The 15,666-nt window shown below is 42.2% G+C and overlaps 1 protein-coding gene across 1 annotated transcript in view; it reads right to left on the reverse strand.

The window, feature by feature from the left end:
• Nucleotides 1–15,666, reverse strand: part of MINDY3 (MINDY lysine 48 deubiquitinase 3) — a 118,707-nt gene that overhangs the window by 68,423 nt on the left and 34,618 nt on the right. The window contains exon 8 of the mRNA XM_079768453.1: nt 15,208–15,287. Within this exon, the coding sequence (XP_079624579.1) occupies nt 15,208–15,287 (80 nt within the window). The remainder of the gene's footprint in view (nt 1–15,207; nt 15,288–15,666) is intronic.

The following is a 15,666-nucleotide window of genomic DNA, read 5'->3' on the forward strand; positions in this document are numbered from 1 at the left end:
CTTTAACCTGTTCCCCATAGGGAGCAGGCCTAAGTCATCAGTCGGACATCCTTAGCGCTGCCGCGGAGGAGGGAGAGGCTCCCTCCACCACTGTGTAGCCAGCCATAAGTCCAGCTTCTGGCTGAGCAGCGCTCCCCCTGTGGGAGCACACTGACCACCAGGGGACAGCTCCTGAATTGAGCATCTGCCCCCTGGTGGTCAGTGCGTGTCATAGCGACCGGTCGTTCTGCTATTCAGTTGATTTGCGGATTAGCCTTTTATTATATAGGATAATGTCTTATTATGACAAAGGCCTCTAATTCAATTTTTTTTAGGTAAAGGGAGGGGCAGAATTTTCACTTGAGCCTGAAGCTAAAATTGCCCTTAGTTCAAAAATCTGCATACCACTGAGACACATCTTGGTGAGGCTCATTCTGAACCCCCACACTGTTCTATTATGTGTATTGGGAACCAAATTATCACTTTAGTGAAAGGAACCTTTTGTTATGTTACAATGACTAACTTTATCTCATGAGTTGTGTTTTGGCTTCAAGCCTGTAGCCAGTATTCATGCAGCAACTTCAGCTCTTCTGTTCAATATTTACCTGGCATATCTTTTATTTTATTTTCTCTAAATCTTTCTAGATTTTTATGTATTAGATAGAAATAGTCCACGGATACATGGACACAGACAATAGTCTGGTGAAGGCCTGGAAGGGGTGGGTGCAGGGTGGAGGAGATCAATGGGGGGGGGGGGGGAAGGAGGGGAAGAAAACTAAAACAAAGGGACATCTGTAATACTTTCAACAATAAAGATACATTTTAAATAAAGGAAAATATCTTAGTTGAAAAGAGTTTTATGTGAAATAATATAAGTAATTGCTCTACACTGTACTTTATATTCTCAACTCCTTTCAAAGAGATATTAATTGACCCTATGTTCACTTAATGTTAATTGACCCTATGTTCATTGACTGCAGGACTGACTTCTGCCATGCCGACCCAGCACTGACTGCCTAGGGGGCTGTGATCAGACCCTGCTTTTCTCTCCCGGCCTCTGTCCGGGCCTGATCGCAGCCCCCTTGGCAGTCAGTGCTGGGTCACTGAGGCACCCACAGCATGGCAGTCAGTGGTGTTCGGTTGAGCCTTCAGTCATTTTGGACATTACAGACCCTGGCTCTTTATATGTATAGATTCTTACTATAAGTTTAAAAAAAAAAATCACCCTACCCAAATAACAATAGTTGGTTATAATGTTGAGTATGATGCTCAGAGGTAAGAGAGATCCCTTTTAGCTTTGAGAATGAGGAAGAGTTCCTTGGAAGGGACAGCATATGACATGGGCATTAAAGGGTTGGACAGACATAGATAGATGGGAGGGATTTAGGTCTTTAGGTACAAGGACTAGCATGAACAAAGACATTAAAGCAAATAGCATAATTTTGTACAAGTATAGGTTCATGATGGCTGAAAAAAATTAGATGGGATGAAACTATGTAAGGCCCTCAAGTAAGTAAAGAATCTGTAGTTTAAAAAAAATTTTAAAGGTTGGCCAGGTGGCTCAGTTAGTTGGAGCATCACCCTATACACCAAAAGGCTGCATTCCTGGTCAGGGCACATACCTAGGTTGCAGGTTCGACCAATGATTCTCACATTGATGTTTCTCTCTCTCTCTCCCCCGCTGCCTCTCTCTAAAATTAATAAATATATCCTTAGGTGAGGATCAAAAAAAGGTTTTTTTTAATAAAAAATACTAACTTCCTTTATGAGAACATTAGAATAGCTGCAATAAAATAATAAAAAAGGCTTAGTTATCGCATAAGCAAAGTACATGCAGTTTGAGCCATGACTCTTGTGAAATCAATTTCTGAAAGTGGGGACCTTTTTAAACCCACTTACTGGTTGTTTGGATTACCAAGAAGTCAGGTTGCTAGAGAGTTAACACAAGACGCCCAGTTAAATTTAAATATCAGGTGAAAAAAATTTTTTAGGCCCTAGCTTGTTTGGCTCAGTGGATAGAGCATCGGCCTGTGGACTAACAGGTCCCAGTTTCAATTCCAGCCAAGGACTCATGCCGGGGTTGCGGGCTAGATCCCTCCAGTAGTGGGTGTGCAGGAGGCAGCCAATCAATGATTCTCTCTCATCACTGATGTTTCTATCTCTCTATCCCTCTCCCTTCCTCTCTGAAATCAATAAAAATATATTTTAAAAAAAGAAAAAATTTTTAGTATTAAGTATATTCCAAATACTGTATGAGTTACACTTACACTAAAAATATTAAGTGTTTAGCTGAAATTTAATTTAACTGGGAATCCCATATATTTTATATCTGGCAATTTAGTTCTAACTAATTAAATATATTTTATAGGGGGATTCCAAGATGGCTGCAGAGTAGCAGGAAGCTCTGTCTGCTTGCTCCTGACACCAGACCCAACTTTCCCCTAAACTAAAGAGCATTGGGCTTGAAAAACCAGTTGATCTGAAATATTGTGAGTGGGAGTGTGGAAAGGGGACAGAAGGAGATGCAGAGAGGATGAGCTAACTTAAACAGCTGGGAAGCTGGAGGAAAGGTGCAGCAGCACAGCCCTTGGTCAGTCCCTGGGAGCATGGGGTCCCCAAACCCCATACAGGGATCCCCAAATTAGAGGAACAGAGAAAGGAAGGGGATCCCATGGAGCATGGGCAGTGGGAATCAGTGGTGATTCAGTCCCAGGAAGCTCAGACCGCATCCCAGGCAAAGAGCCTTTGCTTTGCTATAATACCAACCTGGGAAGTTTGCCCTGATCTGTGTCTGCAGAAGGGGCCACACTGCGGGACTCAGGGCCAGTGGAGGGGTCTGACAGGTACACCTAGCAGTGAAATCTGAGGGATCCTTTATTTTCTGCAAGAACTGTTGGCAGGGAGTAAGATGAAGGCTGGACAGTGTGGCCCAGGAAAGAGGATAGGACCTGCCCACCTCCAGCACTGGGGAGACACCCCTTACCCCACCTGTGGAATGGTTGGTTCCGCCCCGCCTGCTGCAAATCAAGGCAAGGGGTAACAGCTCTGGACTGAAAATCTGTGCCTGTGTGGCTGGGTCTGGCCATGCAGGGCACTCAGCATCTGGCCTGACTGGAGCCTGCTGGAATCCACACCAGCAAGGGCTGGCTGTGCTAAAAGATTGGAGTGTGAAGCTGGGCAGATTTTTATTTTTATTTTTATTTTTATGCCCTCCAACTTGGGGTGGTGGGGAGAAGGTGCCAGTGAGCTAGGCAAACATGAGGCATTGGAAGAAGATGAAGTGCCCAACTCCCCTCCTATAAGCTATGGGTACCACCCCCAATACAACTCGGTTTAAACCATCCTGGCCAGGACCCAGACACCCTGGCAGTGCCCAGTTCTTGGGGGAAGGGAGAGCAGCTCAGAACAGGGAAGTTCAAGGTGTAAGATAGAAGACAGACCTAGCCTCTGAACTAGGTCTCACCTGCTGGTTTACTTGGGACTCTGCACTGCTGAGCTTCAATCAGGTTGCCTAGGGATAGCAACTCACATTGACTTGCACTGAGAACCTCACTTATTATTTCCTTTTTGTTTTTATTCTTATTCTATTTCTTTTCTTCTCCTTTTCTTTCACATTCTCTTTTTTCTGGGTTCTTTTTTTTTTTTTTCTCTAATTCTTTTGGTCTCATGGCTTTTAGCATTTTTTTTTTTTTTACTCTTTCAGTCCATTTTAATATTGTTTGGGTTGTGTTGTTGTTTTTCGTGTTGCTTTAAGTTTGTTCTTGTTTTGTTCTGTGAGCACCTGTACAACAGTTGGCAGGGTGGAGCCTCACAGGCAGTAAGCCTGAGGGCTGAGCCCACACATAAAGAGAACAACAGCAATCAAGATTCAAATACAATAGGAGGGCCCACATAAACCATACCAGGGACAATCCTAGAGCACCCAGCTCAGAAGATCAAGAAGATTATACCACTGGATGCCACAAGAAGGTTACCCCACCAAAAACAGGAGACACAGCCCTCTTCTACAAAACACAGAAACAGCAAAAATAAAATAGGAGGAATCAACAGAAAAAGAACTAAATGAAATGGCAGCAAGGAATTTATCAGAAACAAGAGTATAAAAGCATGATTTATGGAATGCTCAACCGCATGAAGAATGACACAGAAAAAAATGAAAAATGAGTCAGAAAAGAAAGACACAGCTGAAATAAAGAATCCAATGGAAAGAATTAACAGTTGGTTAAAAGAAGCAGAAGACAGAATTAACGAATTAAAGACAAGGCAGAAAAATATAATTCAATCACAGCGAGAAAAGAAAAAAAGAAGAAGAAAGAAAAAAATACTTAAAAAGCATGAGCACAGTTTAAGAGAACTTAGGTAAGACATGAAGCAGAACAACATCCACATCATAGGGGTACCAGAGGGAGAAGAAATTGAGCTATGGATAGTGAACCTGTTTGAAGAAATAATGACAAAATTTCCCTAACCTGGTAAAGGAAAAGGTCACAGAACGTCAAGAAGTACAGAGAGTCCCAATCAAGAAGAACCCAATGAGACCCACACAAAGACACATCATAATTAAAATGGCAAATGTTAAAAACAAAGAGAAAATGCTAAAGGTAGCAACAGAGACAATCAGTTACATACAAGGAAGTTCCCATAAGGCTGTCACCCAATTTTTAACCAATGCCAGATCCTTGATTAGTGCTAGGAAAAAAACCTAACTATACGTTTTCCTCTGTGGTTACACTAAATAATCCTCTATAACCTCATCTCAAATCTACTGATTACACACTTAAAAATTTCTCTCAGAATCCCTTTGTATATTCCTTCTTAAAGCAGTTGATTCAAACCCTTTCATGTCTTTATATGCCCCAGAAATGTCCTCTCTCAGCAGACTTCAAATCTCAAGCGTTCCCCCAATTTAAATCTTTCACACCTCTAAAAATGCCTTTTTCTTTTCTCATCACATTCTTGCTTCCTGTTTTAGAAGAACTGTGCATCTTTCTAAGGTTACTGTGACTCTTGATCCCATTTAATATCTCTTCTATTTAAAGAGGCTCCCTTCCCTTGGCCAGCAAACAATTTAGGTGATCAGGCCCTTAAAATATAAAACTATGTATACCCTCTCTTGGCCTTGTTATGACCAAGCAATGGAAATCTTCTCATTTCATCCTTTTACCAGCAAACTTTCTTGCTTATGATGCTAAAATATTTACTCCCTATGATCATGCTTCTATCTCAATTGCTCTTTAAAAGCAAAGACCTTGCTAAGTACTAAATTCATAGCTTATTCTTTTTTTAATTTTTATTGAATTGATTGGGGTAACATTAGCTAATAAAATTATATTAGGTTTCAAGTGTGCAATTCTACAAAACACCATCTGTATATTGTATTGTATGTTCACCACCCAAAAAAACTCGGAACAAGTAGTAATCTGAAGGAGCAAGCTCTGGTGAATACATCGGGTGGGTTAATACTTCCCAAGCAAGATCTTTTAACATGCCTTTAACTGGTTTTGAAGTGTGTGGTGGTGCATCATCGTGAAGCAAAATTACTTTGCCGTGTCTTCTGGAACATTCTGGTCGTTTTACGATCAAAGCGTGGTTCAAATTGATTATTTGCTGTTGGTAGCGATCAGTATTAATTGTTTCATCTGGTTTTAGAAGCTCATAATACACCACACCTTCCTGATCCCACCAAACACAGAGTAGTATTGTCTTCTTTCCGAAGCGAATTGGCCTCGAAGTCGATGTTGATGATTGACCTGGATCAGCTCATGATTTTGTGCATTTGGAATTCTCAAAATAAATCCACTTTTCATTGCCAGTCACAATTCAATGCAAAAAAGACTTTCTTTCATGCTGCTGAAACAACATTTTACTGATGACTTTTCGGTTTTCCATTTCTCTTTCATTCAGTTGATGTGGCACCCATTTTCCTTCCTTTAAAATCTTTCCCATTGCTTGTAAGTGATCGGAAATTGTTTGCTGAGCAATGTTTAATCTTTCTGCAAGTTGTTTTTGAGTTTGACACGCATCTTCATCCAATAATGCTTGTAATGGTTGGTCTTCAAACTTTTTCGGTTGACCTGGACGTTCTTTGTCTTTCACATCAAAATCATCACTTTTAAAGTGCTTTAACCAGCGTTCACAAGTATCTTGAGATGGAGCATGTTCACCATAAGCTTCCTGAAGTATACGATAACTTTTTCTTCAAAATAAAGTAAATGTTCTTTTATTTGGCACAAAATTCGACATTTTTAAGCGTAAAAATACCTATGACATTAACACCTTCAGCAATTTTGATATATGAAGTTTTGAAGCTTTTAAAAAAAATCTATTAAAAAAATCTGCATTATTAACTGGTACACCTAATATATCTCTCCCCCTCTCTTCCACTCTCACTAAAAAAGTCAATGGAAAAAATATCCTTGGGTGAGGATTAAGAGCAACAAAAATAATTAATTGTTAACTATCCTATACCCACCAAAGTAAAAGAAGTAGGTCTATCCTTTTTACCTTTTATCCAATCTCAGAGATTTCACCGCTTTGCTTTCTCCCACCTCTCCAATCTACCACCAATAAATTTCATGTAACCTTCTTTATGCCTTCCTCCTTTGATTCTAGTGTATAAAATAAGGTGCAAAACTGCCATTCTCTGGAGCATTTTCTCAATTCATTGAGATTTTATTTCCTGGCAATTGTTGTCAATTTGGCTCAAGTAAACTCAAAAATTCTTACAGGTTTGGAGATTTCTTATGTTGACGTTAAGCTGCATGAAATGAAAAGAGATACTTAGCTACTCTGTGCTTCAGTTTCCTCTATTCTATTACATTCTCAGAGTAGTTATAAGAATGAAGTGAGTAAATGGAAAAATATACAGATTATAGTCATTAAGTAATAAGAATACTGCTTGGCATCTGTAATAATAAAAGCGTAATATGCTAATTAGACCAGACAGCCAAATGACCTTCTGGACGAAGATGCCATGGTGGGGCCTGAGGCAGAGGCAGTTAGGGGCAATCAGGCTGGCAGGCAAGCAGTTAGGGATGATCAGGCAGGCAGGCGAGTGGTTAGGGGCAATGAGGCAGGTAAGCAGACTGGTTAGGGATAATCAGGCAGGCAGGCAGGTAAGCGGTTAGGAGCCAGCAGTCCAGATTGTAAGAGGGTACAGGCAGGGCTGAGAGACCCCTGCCTCCGTGCACAAATTTCATGTACGGGGCCTCTAGTCCTATATAATAAAGAGGTAATATGCAAATTGACCATCACTCCAACACACAAGATGGCTGCCCCCATGTGGACACAAGATGGCCGCCACAAGATGGCCTGCAGGGGAGGGCAGTTGTAGGTGACCAGGCTGGCAGGGGAGGGCAGTTAGGGGCAACCAGGCCAGCAGGGGAGGGCAGTTAGGGGTGACTAGGCCTGCAGGGGAGGGCAGTTAGGAGCATCTAGCTGGCAGGGGAGCAGTTAGGTGTCAATCAAGCTGGCAGGGGAGTGGTTAGGGGTGATCAGGCTGGCAGGCAGAAGCGGTTAGGGGCAATCAGGCAAGCAGGCAGGCGAGCAGTTGGGAGCCAGCAGTCCTGGATTGTGAGAGGGATGTCCGACTGCCCATTTAGGCCCGATCCCGGGGTGGGATCGGGCCTAAACAGGCAGTTGGACATCCCTCGAGGGGTCCCAGATTGGAGAGGGTGCAGGCTAGGCTGAGGGACACTCTCCCCACACCCCCGTGCACAAATTTCGTGCACCAGGCCTCTAGTTGTTAAATAAATGTTTGCCACTGGTGCAAAATGGCATTCTTAATCAACAGTCATAATTACTCTTCAAATAAAATGAAATACTTAAGGACAAAGTTTTTTTTCCACCACTAAAACATACACAGTGATTTCAAGCATACTTGCCATGATGTTTCTTTCACATGTTCATTAATTCAGTAAGCATTATTTAAAAACCTACTAGTTATTTGTACTTCACCTTCACATATATAACTAGTTGCTGAGTTCTATATAGCCTGCTTTCCTGTTCTCTCTCTCAGAGGCACTGTTACAGCAGGAGACTGTACCATGGTGGCATGAACACAGGCTTTGGCTGTGGTCAAAAGCAGTTATGCCTCTGCTGTTCAATGTTGGGCAAATTACTCAACTATCTGAGCTTCATTTTTTATAAATGTACTAGAGCCCCAATGCATGAAATTCATGCAAGGGGCTCAGCCCCCACTGCCATGGCTTCGTCCAGAAGGTCGCCCGGAAGGTCATCCAGTCTAATTGGCATATTATGCTTTTACTAGAGGCCCGGTGCATGAAATTCATGCACAGGAGGAGGGGGGTCTCCTCAGCCCAGCCTGCACCCTCTCCAATCTGGGACCCATTGGGGGATGTTCGACTGCCGGTTTGGGCCTGATGCCGGGATTGGGCCTAAACCGGCAGTTGGACATCCCTCTCACAATACTGGACCGCTGGCTCCTAATCGCTCACCTGCCTGCTTGCCTGGTCACCCCTAACTGCCCCCCCCCTGCCAGTCTGATTGCCCCTCACTGCCTCTGCATGACGGCCTGATTGCCCCTAAATGCCCCCTCTGCCAGCCTGGTCACCCCTGGTCACCCCCGCTGCCGGCCACGTCGCCCCAAACTGCCCCCTCCCTGCCGGCCTGGTTGCTCCTAACTGCCCCTCCCCTGCCGACCTGGTCACCCCTTACTGCCCCCCTGCCAGCCTGGTTGCCCCCAAATGCCCCCCTCTGCCGGCCTGGTCTCTCCTAACAGCCCCCCCTGCTGGCCTGGTTGCCAACTGCACCCCCTGCCAGCCTAGTCACCCCACGCATCCTGCTGCTTGGTCGTTTGGTCGTCCCTCACTAACCCCCTGCTGGCCGGGTCACCCCACGCAGCCTGCTGCTCAGTCATTTGGTCGCCCCTCACTAACACCCCTGCCGGCCTGGTTGCCCCACGCAGCCTGCTGTTCAGTCATTTGGTCATCCCTCGCTAACTCCCCTGCTGACCTGGTCACCCCATGCAGCCTGCTTGTTCAGTCATTTGGTCGTCCCTCACTAACCACTCTACCGGCCTGGTCATAGGCATCCATCTTTGTGAGGGTGTGAGGGTCAATTTGCATATTACCTCTTTATTATAGGATTTATCTAGATATTGAGGTTAGGAAGATACATATCCAAAACATACTGCTCAGCATAAAGTACATAATTACTAGTTGATATCTTTTTTCTTTCTTTGCCATGCACATTTTCATCTCATTACCTCTTACCTGTCTAGACTATGTGCTTTTGACATTCCAACTCAATCAATACTTTCTACAAACTGACAGATTAATGTTCTTATTTTATGTCGTATGTTATTGCTCTTTTTAAACATCTTCAATGACTCTCTTCCTAATGCTTGCCAACTAAATTTTAAAACTTATTATTTAAAATTCTCTGTGTTCTTACCCAATGCTACACTTACAATGTTTCGTCTTACAATCTCCTTCACGAATCCAATGCTTTTATCCATTGATTCACAAACCTGACTGTACTAGTATATTAGAATCATCTAGGTAGGGGTCTTTTTTAAAATTATCATACCTAGGCCCCACCATCTAGAAACTCTTTCTCTTTTTCTCTTTCTCTCTTCATTCATTCATTCATTCTCAGCTGGGGCCTTTTTTTTTTTTTTAACTTTTTGTTAATCCTTACCTGAAGATATTTTTTCCATTGCTTTTTAGGAAGTGAAAGGGAGGAAGAGAGGGAAGGAGAAAGAAAGAAACATCAATGTGAGATGAGAGACACACATCGACTGGTTGCCTCCCACACATGCCCCGACAGGGGCTGTGGATCTAACCTGCAACCTAGGTACATGTCCTCGACTGGGAATTGAACCCACAACTCCTTAGTGCACAGGCCAACACAGTAACCACTGAACCACAATGGCCAGGATGCTGACATATTTTTAAGCCCCCCCAAATGATAATGTGAGCAAGATTAAGAACCACTGTTCCAAGCAGACTGATCTGCCTCCCTGTCCCTAAACATAAACTGAATTCTTGCCCAAATACCCTCTCGCTCATTCCAAATAGCCCCATTAAAATGTTAACTCCTATTTAAAGTCTCTCCCTTACCCCAACATAAACACAATAGGGAGAGTTTTCTCCTTCCTCTGAACTTCTGTAATACTTCATTTCAACATGCCTGGCTGTGTATGTTCTTGTTTCCCAAACTAGGTGTGTATGCTTTTGAGGGAAAGCTAAATTCTTCTTATGGAAAGTTGAGGCATTTTAGAAATTTGATCTTAATCTTTACATCATCCCTTTGAGACAGGTAATATCTTTGTATTTTATGAATAGAGGAACTGAAACCATGAGATGTGGCTTGCCTAAGAATTTTAATATTAACTCTTTAATTATAAATTTTTGTATATTACACATATTTCAACCTCCTCCCATATTGTCACAGCAGAAAAACATCCAATAAATGCTGAATGAATATATAAATTTTTATTTTAAGTTCAGTGACTGAAAATTCAACTTCAAGTCAACATTCCTAAGAATTGAGGGGAAATGCAAGAAGTATACCCTAGCTATCTTCTTTTCCAAAATAATTACTTCAAAGTCATTATTTAGTTTTGATATTTAAACTATTCTTAAATTAAATCCAAGGCAAGACAATAGCTTTGAAAGCTAATATTTTAACAAACAGAAAAGGATGAATTTATACATATCAAGAACCAAAATTTGGGTAATTGACTGATATTCTGTAAAGGTAGTACACGGCCAGAAAAAAGGCCTATGGGAAGCTGGGTAAGGAAACGCCTAGGGAGACAGAAAGAATATTCTGGTTCTGGAAACAGACAAGACCTGAGAGCATCTGCAGAATGTATAGAAAGAAGGACCACAATAACTAGCACCAAGAGCCAGAGCAAGGCACAAAAGTCCAGATGGAAAGAGTTCTGAGCCACAGCACATAGGGGTAACAAGGACAGAGGCCCAGTGGGATGAGGTACCTCCACCAAAGATGAACAGGAACCAGATATTCCTTCCCTAATCATCTCAGACTAGGGGCCTGGTGCACGAAATTCATGCACGGGGTGGGGGGTGTCCCATAACCCAGCCTGCCCCTCTCACATACTGGGAGCCCTCAGAGGATGTCCTACTGATGGCTTAGGCCCCCTCCCTACAGGGAGTGGGCCTAAACCGCAGTCTGGCCTCCCTTTGTGGGAGGCGACCGGGCTGATCAGGGGAAGGCACCAGCCCCATCACCCCACTGCTGAAGCCACTGCCAGACACCTCAGCCACCAAGGTGTTTTCATCAACATGGACTTCAGTTCCTGCATCATGAAAAAATGATAACTTTCTTTAGGCATTTTCAAGATGTGTCTTTCATAGGATATGACATTCCTTGCTTTATTTATTTATTTTTTAATCCTCATCTGAAGATATGTTTCCATTGATTTTTTAGAGAATGTGGAAGAGAAAGGGAAAGACAGAGAGAAACATCCAAGTGAGAGGAACACTTTGATTGGTTGCCTCCTGCATGAGCCCTGACCTGGGTCCCAGCCAGGGAGGAGCCTGCAACCTAGGTACATGCCCTTGATCAGAATTGAACCCGGACCCTGAGGTCGGCAGGCCTAGGCATTATCCACTGAGCCAAACCGGCTAGGGCAGGATATGACATTTCTTAGCCCCCAGCAGCAGACCTTCATTTTTTTCTCCAGGAGTGTGGTGGAAAAACCCTAGAACCCTAGATCACCTTTTTGGATTCTTATTACCCAAGTTACTAAGAATATTACTAGTGGCATACAGGGAGCTTAGCCAATGAGCGGTCAGAAAAGGTGTATCCTCTGTAGTTCACACTGATCGCCGATCACCTCTGATCTCCGGCTCCGCCCCTGCCAAGGCCTAAAGCCTCGAGGCCTGGGCAGGGGCCCCCCAGGTCCCTCCGATCTCCCGCTCCATCCCTGCCCAGGACCAAGGCCTCTGGCCGAGGCTTGGGGCATGGGCAGGGGCCCCCCCAGCTCCCTCCGATTGTGGGTTCCACCCCTGCCAAGGCCTAAAGCCTTGGGGCCTGGGCAAGGGCCCCCCAGCTCCCTCTTATCGCTGACTCCGCCCCTGCCCAGGCCCAAAGCCTCTGGCCGAAGCTTGGGGCCTGGGCAGAAGCCCCCTAGCTCTGCCCCTGCCCAAGAGCCCCCTGGCTCAGACCCTTCCCAAGTTGCTCAGGACCCACACGGGGCCTACCTCGGAGTGACCTGGGTGCCAAGAATGTTCCCAGGACCCAGGTGCTGGGCGCCTACATATGCAAATTAACCGCCATCTTTGTTGGGTTAATTTGCATACTCACTCTGATTAGCTATGGGCGTAGTGGAGGTACGTTCAATTTACATGTTTGTCTATTATTAGGTATGATGATATAAGATGACCCAGTGCCAGGAAACCATCGACAGAAGAAGAAAGAGGAGATGTGCAGAAGCCAATGTGGGTGAGCGGGGGTAAAAACCTGCATATTACTCAAGACAGACTGACACCTTTTATTGGCAGAATGAAATGCTTTCAGGTATTAATCAGAATGAGGATTCAAGAAGAGAATCCTCATTCTGATTACAAAAAAGTTCAGCAAGGTAATTTCTGTAGCAATTCGTCTGAATTTTACTGTTTAAATTTTTACTTTTTTGCCAGAAATTAGCAAGTGAGGTTCTCATTCTAACCTCATCATGAAGTGAATAAATTCCATAAATTATCTAATGTAGGGAGGGAGGGTAGTTCTTAAATTTCTTAAATAGTAAATTGAAGGGTTGGAACATGCTGAGATGTTTTTTAATTCTGAAATTATGTAATTTTTTAAAATTGCATTAATTATTTGGGCGTGACATACTATATAATAAAAGCCTAATATGCAAATTGTCCCCTCAACCAGGAGCTCGACCTGTGGCCCCGCCCCAAATCAGCCCCGCCCACCCCAATTGGGGGTGAGCTGGCCGGCCAACTGCCCACGGCCCTGGCCGTGCACGAATTCGTGCACCGCGCCTCTAGTTGGTTAACCTTTTGCACTCGGATGTCAAGTGTGACTCGACACGGTTAGCATCGGTAGCAGGAATCGAGAAAAAAGCAAGCGAGTGCAAAGGGTTAATAAAATGATATAGGTTGCAGTATACAATTCTATAATACATCTGTACATTGCATTGTGTGTTCACCACCCAAAGTCAAATCTTCAGTCACCATATATTTTACCTCTTTTACCCTTTACGACTACCCTTCGCTCTAGTAACCACCATACTGTTGTCATTGTCTAAGTTTTTTAGTTTGTTTATTTGTATTGTTCATATACATTGAGTGGCCAGATTATTATGACCACCTGATGTTTGTAGGCAAATTAACCGTACACTGCATTGTATGGGATATGGAAGCCGAAGGCCTGTTCAAACACCTTTGCTGTCTGCAGTTACCAAGATAAAACATCTCCAATTCGCACAGGAACACAAGGATTGGACAGACAAGCATTGGAAAAAAGTCATGTGGTCGGTCCGATGAATCACATTTCCAGTTGCATCATGCAGATGCCAAAGTGAGAATTTCATGGAAACAGCATGAAAGCATGCACCCCACATGCATGAGTACAACCCTTCAAGCTGCTGGGGGCAGTGCTATGGTTTGGGGCATGTTTTCCTGGCATGATTTGGGCCCTTTAATTCGTGTGGAACAATGTCTGAATAGCACAACATACCTAAGTATCGTTGCTGATCAAGTTCATCCTATCATGTTGATGTCATCCCAATGGAGATGGCTTCTTCCAACAAGCAATGCACCATGCCACAGTGCTCGTACTGTGCAGGAGTGGTTTCAAGAACATGAGGGAAACTTTACCTTGCTTAGGTGGCCCCCACAAACACCAGTTCTCAATCCAATTGAGCATTTGTGGGACGAAGTTAAAAGAGCCATCAGGCAGCTGGTTCCACAACCATCAAATCTCACAGAACTGGGCAGTGCTATTCATCAGGCATGGTGTCAGATTTCTCGCATCACCTTTCAACATCTCGTGGAGTCATTGCCAAGAAGAATCGCCGAAGTATTGAAGGCAAAAGGTGGCCCAACAAAGTAATGATGGGGTGGTCGTAATAATCTGGCCACTCAGTGTATACCTCACATGAGTGAAATCATACGGTTCTTGACTTTTTCCATCTGATTTTTTTATATCTCACACGAGTGAAATCATATGATTCTTGATTTTTCTGTCTGACTTATTTCACTTAGCATAATATTCTCAAGAGGTGCTTTTTAGTTCTGAAATTATATAATTTCTACTTATTTTTTCCTTAAAGTTATATCCCTTCATGTTTCTGTTAACTGACTATACGTATTTCTAAAACTTGAGAAAAATTCAAATTTAAGATCAAGACAACCATTTAAATGGGACCAGAAATCAGTAACTATTATTTTCTCAATCATATTTTCTTCTGACATTTGTTGACAGTTTTATCTAATTATGGAACAAAGAAAGAAATGTCCCTGTGAACTATAAGGACTATGGAACTTGCTGTCCTCTACTACATACTTCAATATAAGGTACACAGTAGTTATTCAATATAAGTTGAATGGGTAAATACATGAATTTAGACTGACTCAGCAATAAGCTGAAGGGCATTTTATTCAGAGCAATGTACCAGGTCTCCTTAACTGGAAGGATTGGCCAAAGGTGTGTCATTTCAATGTCCTGGCAACATATGAAGCTACAGGAAAGAATAACTGAGACCAGAAATGGAGGTAGTGGTGGAGAGGGTAGTGGTTTAAAATTCAGATATTAAATTTGCACAGCATCCTAAAGGAAATTATTTACATTAAAAGTAATACAGGAAAAAACACTAGACTCTCAAAGATAATATTTCAAATTATAATACTTATAGTAATTCTCCTCAATTTTAAGCAAAATGCTAGTGTTCCAGACTTAGATACTGCTGCATGAAAATGTACTCGGATTATATAAAGAGATCTATATTTTACTTTTTCTAATGAAGATAGTTCTATAATCCCAATTTTATACTACAGAAAATTAAAAGCTTGAGATGATAAGTAACTTGGGATTTGAGGCCAAGTTTGCCTACAAATTCTATGTTCTTCATGTTATGGTGCCTTGAAAACTGTAAACGATACTTCGATTATAAGACACTTACCTTAACCTCTAAGTAATGCAGAGCCATTAAATAGATGAAAAACAACCAACTATATTCTAGTTAAATATTAATCATAAATGAGATAAATACACAAAGAACATACTTACTCATTCCTGAGCATTCTCTATCACCATCCCATACATTAGAAACAGCATGTCCCGTCAATAGGAGGTTAATTAAACTTTGGCTATTAATAAAAATTAAAAAGTAATTAAAATATGAATAAACTAATTTTCATATAAAATTATCCTTATGGTAAGGCATAAGGTAATGACTTTTTACATTAAATTATGTTAAGAAACAAAGTTAGGAAAAACCTTATATTTTTCATTTTATACACTCACTGAACAACAGCCTTATTAACTGGATCACTAAATGAATCATCACAATGGTATCTATTGTTCCATTTATTCACATAAATGTAAAAACTTTATCTAAGATACTATAATTTAATTTTTAAAAATGATACCTAGATTGATAATTTACTTACTATATATAATCATCTTTTAAAATCTATAGTAATAAAAGCATAATATGCTAATTAGACCAGACATCCTTCCAGACGA

This window comes from Cnephaeus nilssonii (assembly GCF_951640355.1).
Source record: "Cnephaeus nilssonii genome assembly, chromosome: 4".
In the NCBI taxonomy this organism is placed as follows: Eukaryota; Metazoa; Chordata; class Mammalia; order Chiroptera; family Vespertilionidae; genus Cnephaeus; species Cnephaeus nilssonii.